Source organism: Durio zibethinus, chromosome 11, assembly GCF_047325235.1.
Source record: "Durio zibethinus cultivar Kanyao isolate XHJ-2024 chromosome 11, ASM4732523v1, whole genome shotgun sequence".
Classification (NCBI taxonomy): Eukaryota; Viridiplantae; Streptophyta; class Magnoliopsida; order Malvales; family Malvaceae; genus Durio; species Durio zibethinus.
In genome coordinates, this window is record NC_143172.1 from 13,098,836 (window position 1) to 13,111,289 (window position 12,454).

The 12,454-nt window shown below is 23.6% G+C and overlaps 1 protein-coding gene across 1 annotated transcript; it reads left to right on the forward strand.

Annotated features, from left to right (window-relative positions):
* The first annotated feature begins 10,871 nt into the window (after positions 1–10,871).
* Positions 10,872–11,714, forward strand: LOC111291186 (putative calcium-binding protein CML27). The gene has a single exon (XM_022882810.2). It carries the CDS (start codon positions 10,959–10,961, stop codon positions 11,466–11,468), a length of 510 nt encoding a protein of 169 aa, XP_022738545.1. The 5' UTR covers positions 10,872–10,958; the 3' UTR covers positions 11,469–11,714.
* The last annotated feature ends 740 nt before the right edge of the window (positions 11,715–12,454 follow it).

The window sequence follows — 12,454 nt, forward strand, 5'->3', positions numbered from 1 at the left end:
AAAGCTCGCATTGATCTTATCCCTATGACTTACACTGAATTATTCTTAAAACTAGTCAAGAATAACCTGATATCTGAAGTTCAGTTGAAACCATTGAAGCCATCATATTCCAAATGGTATGATATTAATGCCATATGCAATTACCACAATGAAAATATGGGTCACACTATAAAAACCCACCCTGCTTTCAAGTATAAGGTGCAAAGTTTTATTTGAGCAGGCTCAGTGAGTGTCAACGAATTAAAAAGGCTGAATATCAATAAAAACTCTTTGCTCGATTACCCAAGGGCATAATTTTAGGAAAAGATACAAAAAGGCTAGTTGAAAGCTGTTTATCATTTTTGGATTTCTTTTAGAGTAATGATAGAATTTCTTTTATGTACTAAAATTTCATTTTTTATTATTTTAATAAAAAGGGCAAGTATGATGCATTTCATTACATTTTTTCTTTCAGCTAAACTACTATTTTATTTTTTATATTTTTTTCCATTCTCAAATTCCAAATGATGAATGTTTGGACAATGATAAATAGTAATTCTAAGGTTTAATTTTGAAAACTCATTCATATTGATCTGTGGAGACTATTTAAGCAAAAAAAGTAAATTGTGAGTAGATATCATTCATGAAAAAATTAAATTGAAATGTCCTGGAATGATCCATGAGTTTATCTTTGTTCAATAAATGGTCCTTAAAAAAAGTATTAACATTTGAAATGAAGAATGACCGTATTTTTTTTAATCATTCATAAAAATAAAATCATCCATTGTTACACTTCTTATTGTCTATTATGATTTCTTTTCCTTAAAAACCTTAACCAATGATCACTTTTCACACTAATGGACAAGTTTTGAAAAGATACCCATTTAAAAATAACAAAAAATAAAAAATCATAAGAGGTCTCAAGGATAAAAAAATAAAAAAAAGAAAAGAAAATGTCACAAATGACATAGGGCAAAGTAATGAGAATTCTTTTATAAGAAATAAGATGAATGTAAAAAGAAAAAAATGTGAAATAATGTGGAATAGGGCAAAATGCCAAGTTGTATCACATGATGAGAAATGATCATTTGGTTTGAACCTTTTGAACATATATTTTTAGCCTATTTTATCCATTTTTTTTATGATCCTTTACTATAGCCTACATTACAACCTTAAAAGTTTATTTTGATCAAATGTGAATACTCGAATTGAATGATCATATATTAAGCTAAGGCATGCTTGTAATAGAATGATGGAATCATGATCTGTTCTTATGTTTTAGAGATTGATGTGTATGAGATATCAATAATGGATGAAGTAAAAAAATGAAAAAAAAAGAATACTCAAATTAAAAACTCGAAAGGACGATTTAGGTAGAAAAACATCTAAGCTAGAAATTGAATGGGCAGTTAAATATATGAAAGATCAATGATATCTAAAGATCCCCTAGAATTGAGGTAAAGTTTGATAAGTTTAAAATGATTTAAAAGTCAACATAATGAGTTTTGAAAAAGAATTATAGATTAATGTTAAAAATTGTCTAAATATTCATTGATTGGACATTGTTATACCATTCAAATACTTATCTTATTTACATGTTTTGAATTTTTTGCTTTGCTTATTTCTTTCTATACCAAATTCATTTTGTATTGATTACCCTTACTCTCAATTTACCTATCTTTTTTCATTTTTGTAATCCTAGAATAAATCAATGAAATATATGATTACATTATATTTGTCATGAATTGAAATGATAATGAATGAATGATAATGTTTATAAAAGATTCTTTCATTCTTTTAAAAAGAAATCCAAGATGACATGAGCAAAAAAAAAAAAAAAATGAAAATATGGAAGAAGCCTGATAAGATGATTTGAAAAAGCAAATGGGATGACCAAGTGATCAATATAATGATAGATTGGTCGATATAACCTGTAAGTTATGATTAGATGATGAAAATAATAAAAATCGGTTGATGGAATTTGTTTTGAAATTATTAGTGCTAAGAAGCTAAAAGGGAAAACATGAGATGGTGGAGTCTTGAGAACCTTATTATTACAATTAATTGAAATTTCTTGATAGTGATGTCAGTGACATATGCATTCCATGCATTGAGTTTGCATTGTTGTTTACATAGTACATGTATATAATTTGGTGAATATTTAAATCTTTTGTTTTGATAATTGCATTTGCATCATGGTTTGGACATACATTTGCATCATGTAATGAACATTTGAATCATGATTTAAAGTATTATGGCATCTACATTATTGTGAGAATTTGGATTGTTGCATTTGCATTATTTAAAAAGTATTTACATCATTATCATGACATTCATTATATACAAATTTTGACTTTGATGAAAGATTGAAAATTTTCATAAGGAGAAATTTTGAACTTTTGAGGAAAGCCTATGAGAAAACTATTTTATAAGGAAAACATTTAAAATTTTAAAGTTGTTGAGCCTTTTTAATGAGCATTTTCAATGTTGAGAATGATTTATAAGACTTCTGGACATAATCTTTAAGAATTTTCAAATGCGAATTTTTAAGTTTTAAATGAGAATTTTAAAATTTTTGAATGTGAATATCTAAGAATTTTAGCCTTGAGATTTTAAATGTGAATCTCTAAGAATTTTCAAATGAGAATCTTTGAATTTTAAATGAGAAGTTTTGAAATTTTGAATATAAATCTTTAAGAATTTCAAATGTAAATTTTGAAAGTGAATCACTAAAAAATTCTTGCAAATCTGAAAATTCTTGTGAACCTGAAATCCTTGAGAATCGAATTCTTGTAAATCTAAAAATTCTTATGAATCATAATTCATGTGAAGCTGAAATTCTTGCAAAACTGAAAAAGTTTTGCAAATTCTTATGAATATGAAAATTCTTATGAATTTGATAATTATTACGAAATTGAAATTCTTACGAATCTAAAAATTTTTGTGACCCTGAAATCTTTGATAATCAAATTCTTGTGAACCTGAAATCCTTGAGAATCAAATTCTTGCCAATTTGAAATTCTTATGAATCATAATTCTTATGAAGCTAAAATTCTTGGAAAACTGAAAAAGTTTTGCGAATTTTTACGAATTTGAAAATTCTTATGAATTTGATCATTCTTACGAAGCTAAAATTTTTACAAATTTGAAAATTCTTTGAATTTCTTGTGAATCTTTAAATTCTTTTACAAAATCTTGAATCTTTTACGAACGTTTGAATCATTATCTTGAATCAAATATAAAATCTTGAAAAATCTTTGAATTCTTTATGAATCTTGAATCTTTTCAAAATTTTGAATTCTTTATGAATCTTGAATTTTTTTGTAAACCTTTGAGTCTTTTGCAAATCTTGAATCTTGTGAATCTTAGTTTTCTTGTGAAATTTTGAATTGGTTTAAAATTTTGTCTAAATTGCTGATGACAAGGTTATGTTTTCTGTTACAGAACTTTGTAAGTTGTTTTTAGAATAATTTCTTATGAGGAAGAAGCATTACTGATAATATTATAATCACTCAAAAGATGGTGCATACTATGACACAAATGAAAGGTTGACATAGTGGTTTAATTTTGAAAATAGATGTTTATTAACCATATTACAGTGTTAACAAAAACTTTTTGAGGTAAGTCTTAATTGATTTTAATTTTCTATCATAATTGATTGGATTAGTTATGTTTTGTGTTTAATCAATCTTCAACTATTTAGAATGGTGAAACTCTTCCTTATTTTTAATCATGACTAAGTTTAAGACAAGGTTATCCAATATCTCCATATCTTTTTATCTTGGGTTGGAAAAATTGTCACATGGTTTAAGAAAAGGTTCATCGTAAATAATATAAGCTTGTAAAGATTTCTAAAAGAGAACCAACTTTATCTCATTTATTTTTTGTTGATGATTTATTATTATTTGCTTGTGTAGATCTGTCTCAAATTGGTATGATAATGGATTCCCTTATTTGTTCTTCCACTTATAAAGTGTTGCGAATGGCACCTATTGAATTTTAAAAGATATGAATTCAATGAAAAAATAAATTGATTTATTAAACAACATAATTTGAATAATGACAATAAAGAAGTGAGAGATCATTCTAGCATAGTTGAAAGATATCAAGGATTTCAAACTATATCCCACTCAATCTTTGAAATAGAATAAAGATATGTTTGGTTTATAAGATTATGACAAAATAGGATAAAATGATATTATGAATAAGATTAGATTAAATAATATCATTCTATTTTGTGTTTGATGTGTACAAAGATTAGAATAGGATAATTTATTCGTTGGTCAAAATTATCCTTTCTCAAAGTTTATATAATTTAAATATTTATGTAATTTTTAAGAGTATAATAGAATATATAAGTTCAATCTTAATAAAAATAATCTCTTTCAATTTGGATGATTAATCCTCCTTGCATTCTTATCCATTTTTTAGATATAAACCTAACATAATATAAGATAATTATCATCTTATGCGTTAAACATGGTCTAAGTTTCTTATACATTATTTTTTACAAAAAGTAATGTATAAAAAAAATGATTTTACCATTAATGAAGAAGTGTTTGGTGATTTGGTTTTATTAGAGCAAAATAAAGTCAAACAAAGGTTTTATTGTATTCTATGACTATTTGATTCACACAATTTCACACCATAAATGGTTGAGGCAAAATATACCTAATGTAAAGTGACATTTGCAATATGTCTTCAAACCAGAATCTCTCATGTTATGATTTTTTATTTATCATTTATTGAACTATAAAACACATAATAAAGATGTAAATTGAAGAAATTTAATTTGACTCAATGTAAACTTAATTTTCTTTGTTTTATTTTATTTTTTTCTCAATAATATTATTTATTTTATATATTTGATTTTAATAATCTTTTTTTTCAAAAGGTTTAATTTTTTTATGAAATATAAGTCGTGTATATGTATTTTATATATATCACAATTTTTGAAGATTTAGATATAATTACATGAGGAATACTAATTTTATATATAATATTTAATTTTAAAAAATTAATCTATGCATCAAATGAACTAATTATTAATTTAGTAAATATATATGATAGGAATGAGGACAAGCCAAGGATTATGTTCCTTTTCCCCTCACAATGGCAAATCAAAGTCCTCTCATCCCCGCTTTCGTTTTCAAAATTTCATTTCAAACCTATCATTACTTATTGCATTGAAGAGTTTGAATCTTTCCAAGAAAAAAAATGGTTTTCACTTTTAAACATGAATCAAACTTTGTAAAAAAGCTTAAATTTTTTTTATATAGGTGATTACAATATAAGAATAAAAAAATTTTAAATGATAAATTTTAAATTTATTAAATATTATTTTTTTAAAAAAATAATTACATAAAAAATGATACACTTCAAATAAATAAGACTTATGCTATATTTTTTATGATTTGAATATTGAATAGATGCACATAATATAAAATAACTAGGTTATGACTCGTGCAAAATAAAGAATAATTTTATTTATTTACTATGAGTATGTATATATATATATATATATGTAAATTAGTTTTTTTAAAATTATATTTAAATCTTTAAAATTTTAACATATATAAAATTTATATATACTGACTTTGTCATTAAAAAGTAAACTTTTTTTAAAATAGCAAGATGAAATTATGTCTTTCCTTTGGATCATTTTTGTTTACAGTAATATTTATATACTTGTAAAATTATATCAAGTAAAAGTAAATTATATCTTTTTTAAAGAAATGGAAACATATATATTATTTTAAGATGAATTAAATAATAAAAGAAATATTAACATATTTTCACTTTTGTAAATTTGACTGAATTGCTATACAAAATATAAAAAATATTAGAAGATACGTAAAGAAAGTTAAAAAATTATTTTTCATAAGAACTAAATTGCAATAGCAATAAAATATATTTTGAAAAAAAAGTTATAAACAAAAAAATTAATTGCAATAATAATAGAATATACCTTATAAAAAGTTACAAATTAAAAAAAATAAAAAACTTAAATAACATATTACATTGATAGTTTTAAACATGTAAAAAAATTCTTTAGTGGTAATTATGATTAAATAAATAATTTTTAAATTAATTTTTTTTAAAATTTGAAATGGATATAATATTTGATAAAGATGAAATCAAATTTTTTGTATATATTTGAATAATAAATTTGATAATTAGATTTGAGATGGATATAATCTTTTTGATAATCTTATTATTTAAAGATTTAATATGAAAAATTGTTTGAGTTTTTAGAATCTTAGATAAAATTGTTTGATTTTTTAATATCTTACATAGATTTTTGAAAAGATAATTTTTTATTTATTCAAATTAAGATAAAAAAAGATGGTCAAAAACTTTGGATAAATCTAATATTTGTAATTTTTAAATATATTTAAAATATTTTGATAATTAAGTAATTTTTTAAATAAAATTATTTGATAAACAACTAAAATTATTTATTAAGAAGATAAAATTCATATTTTTAATTTTTAATTTTAAAAAATATACTTTTATATTGACTTTATTTTTAATTATAATTTGAATAATTTTGATATTTAAATAAATTTAAAATTATGTAATTTTAATTAAAAGAAAGTCCCTTATTTTTTTAAAAAATAATTTTATGTATCATTCAAAAGAGTTATTCGTATAAATATCTATATAACAAATATATTTATCTATATTGTAATATAATATAATATAATATTTTTTATATATATATATATACATATTATATAGGATTGGTAAAACAACTTTCTTTATAACAGAAACACGGTATGATTAATATGAAATTGACATCCTTAAAATATGATCAGTACCAAACGTCAGTTTTGATTTTTCCATCAAGTAACATGGGGAACACTAAGTAGTACGAAAGCGATTTTTTTTCTCGTATTGCAGTGCAAAAGGCGCGTTAAACCCGCGTCCGCACTGCCAACATAAAAAAGCTACATCAACACGCCTACTTTTGAATCACACGCGGCTTGCAGCAGCTTCCCTCTTTCTTCTTTCTACTTCTGTAATCCCACTTTTTGGTTTAACTAATTACATTTTGGAAGCTTGTGCTCTTCGATCATTCAAAAAACAAAAATATCTTTGAGGATAGTAAATTAAGTCATTTTAATCATGATACCGACATAAAATTAATGTAAAAAATAAAATAATTTAAAATTTTAATAAAAATTATATGAATTTTAAAAAATTAAAAAATATATTTTTTATATTTTATTAGTATTTAATATAAAATGAATATGATATTATATATAATATTATGTTATAACATATATATAAACTTGATAAAATTTACTTACGTAGATATTTAGGTAAACAACCTATATTATTAACACATAGGATAATTTTAAATAACTTTATTTAATCAATTATTTAATTTTTAAAAATTTAAAAATTTTACAATTTACATTTATTCAAATCTTTTCAAAGTATATAAGTTTTATCCTAATTTAAACTTGAAAAAATATATCTCATACTTCACCTATACCAATATATATGAAATATAAAATTTAAATAGTTTTTGAATATTAAATCCCTAAATTTTAGGAACCGTAAAAAATCATGCACTATCTAAATTAATATTCACATAAATTTAAATACATAAAAGTTTGTAGATGAATCATCATTGTTTACCATTTTTTTATCTGTATTTTTCTATGATTTTTTTTAAAACATTATTTAAAACATAAAGGAGAAAGATATTTTATTTCAATTTAAAATTACATACATATCTAAATTTAAAACTATACTAACATCTTTTATCTTAATTTAAAATTAAATATGGATAAATTACATTTTTAAAAATTTAGAATTTTTTAAAATTAAATAATTATCAAATATGATTTCTTCCCCCAATCAATATTTTTTTCTTTATAAAAGATTGAACAATTAGATTTTTGTCACAAAAATATGACATGATAAAGTTTTAAAAATAAATATGAAAAAGTCTTTCGTGATATATCACATGTGTAAATTTTAGTTTTCATACTAAAATAATATATAATTTTAAGAGTATATGTAATTGTACATAAGAGATTGATTTTCTCATTGAGATTTGTATGTAATTTTATTTTTATAATTCAAAACTTTCATAGTATTTATTTAAATTCATTCATAATAATTTATATATAGACGGTTTTGTAATTTTAAATCACAAATTATAGATGAATAGAAATATTTTTATTTATTTATATATAATATAAAAATTAGAAAGAATTAAAATTTTAAATTATGAAAAACATAAAGAATTAAAATTTTAAATTATGAAAAATATAATAAAAATTCTTTACATTGTACAGGTAAAAAAACTAGTAAATATATAAATTATTAAATCTAATGAATAAAAAGAATCTAAGAACTTAATCCAAATAATTCATCCATAGTTCTTAAAAGATGATTCTAATAAAATTAATGTTCAACTTTTAGTATATATAAATTTTCCTTCCTAAATTTCTTTTAGACTTCAATCTCCTATCCGACAAAAAAAAAAAAAAATCTAAAGGATCGAAAGCATGATCAAAATTATAAGAAAAATACCAGACCTGGTGGCATGATTGCATGTCCCATTTCATGCTCCCATCCTTCCACCTCTTCCATCCCTTTGTCCCCCTCTATTTTAACTCTCTGACATTTTACGCATAAAGAAAAATATAATACGCATAAGTTTTGCAATATTATTTGATTTAGACAATGATTTTTATGTTTATAAAAACTGTTTTGGCAAAATATTTTGAGTCGTTAATTTATATTATTATATTATTATTGATTTTATTGTTGTTTATCGCATGTATTACGTGTATAGATATTGACATAAACGTGTAATTGTTAAGTAAAATTTTCTAATTTGTTGGCATATTTTTGTTTTATCTTTTAGATTTATTAATTAGTTAGGATATTTTATTTTTCAACATATCTATTGAGCAGTTTTAAGTTGGCCACCAAATTTAAATGTTTAAATCCGAGTATTCATAAGTACCATAGGATTGAGAATGCCCAATTGACATTTTTAAATTTTAAGTTTGAGTTTGAATTTGATTCATCCTTTTTAAATTATAAGTATTATTAAAATATATATTATATTATTATTTTAACACTTTTAAATATATATTTTAATTAAATTAAATAAAAATATTTTTATTAATAAAATAATATTACGTGCTAGAGGATTGGTCAACCTGGACCTAAATAATCTTGTCCCAAATTGATCTAGTTGAGTCAAATCTGTAAGCCCATTGGATAGCCCAATCTATGGATAAGTCTAGTTGTCCCTACTCTATTTTTTTTTTTTTCCAACTTTGCATAAAAGACGTGTTTGTGCACATGGTATTAAATGATTTTATATTTCTGTTTCAAGGAATTGATGATAAGTTAATATTTTTAACTATTATAATTTTTTATTGAGAATGGAAACACTAAATAATTTAAATTTTAGATTTTTAATTGGAAAATATAAGTTTTATATATATTATGTATGTGTAATTAAAGTTGTAGTGGATGGATTTGATAAAAGCATAACTATTTTACAAAATAATTATAATTTATTTGTTTTTGAGATCATATGTATTATTTCAAAAAAAATATATACTTTTAACCTTTCTATTAAGAAAATAAAAAGCTTTAACATAATTAAAGTACTGTTATTAAAAAACAAGAAAGAAATGAACAAAAGGGGGAAATATTGAAATAAAGGGAGAAATATAAAATAAAAATAAAATAATGGTGATATCACGAAAAAAACAAAATAAAAATAAAATGATATGAATTCGAAATTCTTAATATAAGAGTTAATATCACGAATAATTCTTAAAATAAAATGAAATATTTAATGTGATGCTTAAATTTTAAGAATATTTAATATGGAATGATGATACATAATAAATAAATAACTTTAAAAATATCACATTAGTTAATAAATTCATAATTCAAGTATTAATTCAGAGATTTTTAAAATTAAAAATTATATTAAATATATTACTATAACTTAAAGGGCAACTCATGAGATTAACCATTAACATATTTGAATATTTATACTTCAATCTCAAAATAAAATAATGACACAATAAAAATTGTTTTCATTGATAATCTATACAAAGCATATAAATTGCTTCCAAATCATGTTTTCTCCAAAAAAAAATTATATTATTTTATGTTTTTATATTTGATATATTGTACTATCAATAAGTTTAATGATATCATCTTATTAACAAAAAAATATTAACTCCTAAAATAAATATATAAAAAATTAATATTAAAAAAAATTTACTCATTAATAATATGATATCATCTAATTTATCTCATTAATGAGATTATATTACATAAGATATTACATAAAATCTGTACAACATTGAATATAGATCATGTTTGGTGTGTAGGTGTTGAATAATATACAATATTAATCTTATATATTATATTTGATTTGTATATAAAAAAAAAATTATATGAAAGATTAATTATCTTTTTAATATAAAATTATTTAATTTTCTCAAAATAGAAAAAAATAATTTTAATTCATAAGATTGAACTTATATATTCTATTATATCCATAAAAATTATATGAATAATTTAAATTATATAAATATTTAATAAAAAAATAAGTTTAATCAATAAATAAATTATTTTATTTTAATTTTTATACATATTAAATATAAAATAAAATAAAATAATTTAATTTATTTTTTTTATAATTTCATTTTATTTTATTATATCATAATATCGTGTAATAAGCGTATTTATGAACCCTCATTGGTTTCCTGGGGCCAAGGAAAGTGAGAAAAAGGAGGTCCAAACACGTGGAAACAGCAAGGGACAGTAAAGTAATAGCATTACAGGCTGTATTTAATTGTTTTTTCTGTTTTCCCACCACGGTTATAAAAGCCCAACCCCGCGCTCCAGTTTCTCTCCCACCGCCCATATTGGAAACCAAAATTAGTCCTCCATTTTCCTTTCTTTAAGCATTTCAAAAAACCATGTCGACGATAAAACCAGACACCACCCAGAAAACCTCCTCCATCTCCCAGGAAAACATGGACCAACTTCAAAAAGTGTTCAACCAATTCGACGCCAACAAGGATGGCAAGATCTCGGTAACGGAACTCGGCGACGTATTGAAAACAATGGGTTCTAGCTACACAGAGGAGGAACTTAAACGTGTCATGGAAGACATCGACACCGACAAAGACGGCTTCATCAACCTCTCTGAATTCTGCTCCCTCTGCCGCTCATCTTCCGATGCTGTCACCGCCGCCTCGGAGCTACGCGACGCTTTCGATTTGTACGATCAGGACAAGAACGGCCTGATTTCGGCGAACGAGTTGCATTTGGTTTTGAATCGGTTGGGGATGAAGTGTCTGCTTGATGATTGTGTCAAGATGATCACGTCCGTTGATTCCGACGGTGATGGAAATGTTAATTTCGAGGAGTTTCAGAAGATGATGAGTGCTTCGATGCCCGGTAATGACAACGGATCTAAGCCGTAGGATTGAAGCTTTACGACGATGAATGATTAATTGATGCCCGGTAATGACAAACGGATCTAAGCCATAGTATTGAAGCTTTTCGATGATGAATGATTAATTCAGATGACATGGATCAAAAGTAATGTTTAGGGTTCTTCTTTAGGTTGTTTTCATAAATAATTTCTCCAACATATGAAATTTACCGTACTTGTTGGATTCTCAACTTTGTTGAATGAAATGAAACTTGGCCTGCTTGCAATTTCCGAATATTTGTCTTATTTGTTTGTCTATTTTGATCTTTTTCCTTCATTTTTTAATGAAAATTTCCATGATTTCTTTCTTTGCAGAATCATAGATTCCTGCGCAAGTTTTCTTTTGTCCTAGCCCGTACCAAACAGAAAAGAATCTTTCGGTCAATTAATTTATATTTTTTTTGTAGTATTAATTTTCGTTGAGTTTAAATTTTTAATGCCGAAAATATAATAATATATAATATTCAAAACTAAGGTACAGATTCGTCGTTTGTTGTAACCTTTAGCTTTTTAAAAGTAAAAGTAAAATATTCAAAAGTGTATTGGATGTAGAATAAATGGTACTTCTTTGTCCGGATTCAGAAATTTTATTTAGTGTTGTTTAATTTAAATACTTTAAATTATATAAAAAACAACAATAATGACAATACAAATAAAAAACTGCTGCGAATTGAAGGATCAAATCAGTAAAATACATGAAAATGTGACTAAAGAGAATTTTCTCTCGAATGGCTCTTAGAGCTCTAGGATTACTTATTGAACTATTTGACTAGACAACATGTTAGATTACGCGTGCAAGAACATAAGTGTGCATATGATGGTAAAAGCTTTATAGGAATTTCGGTGATGGTACCGGTTGATATGGGCATAGACATTGAAAAATGTTATGTGTGATGGAATAATAAAATGGGTAGGTTGGATATGGGTGATATGGGATAAAATTTTTAGGTGATTGATTCCTATAACCCACAATAT

Excerpts from the sequence above, each read along its gene's own strand:
- LOC111291186 (XM_022882810.2), top strand. The coding sequence starts at position 10,959 with ATGTCGACGATAAAACCAGACACCACCCAGAAAACCTCCTCCATCTCC.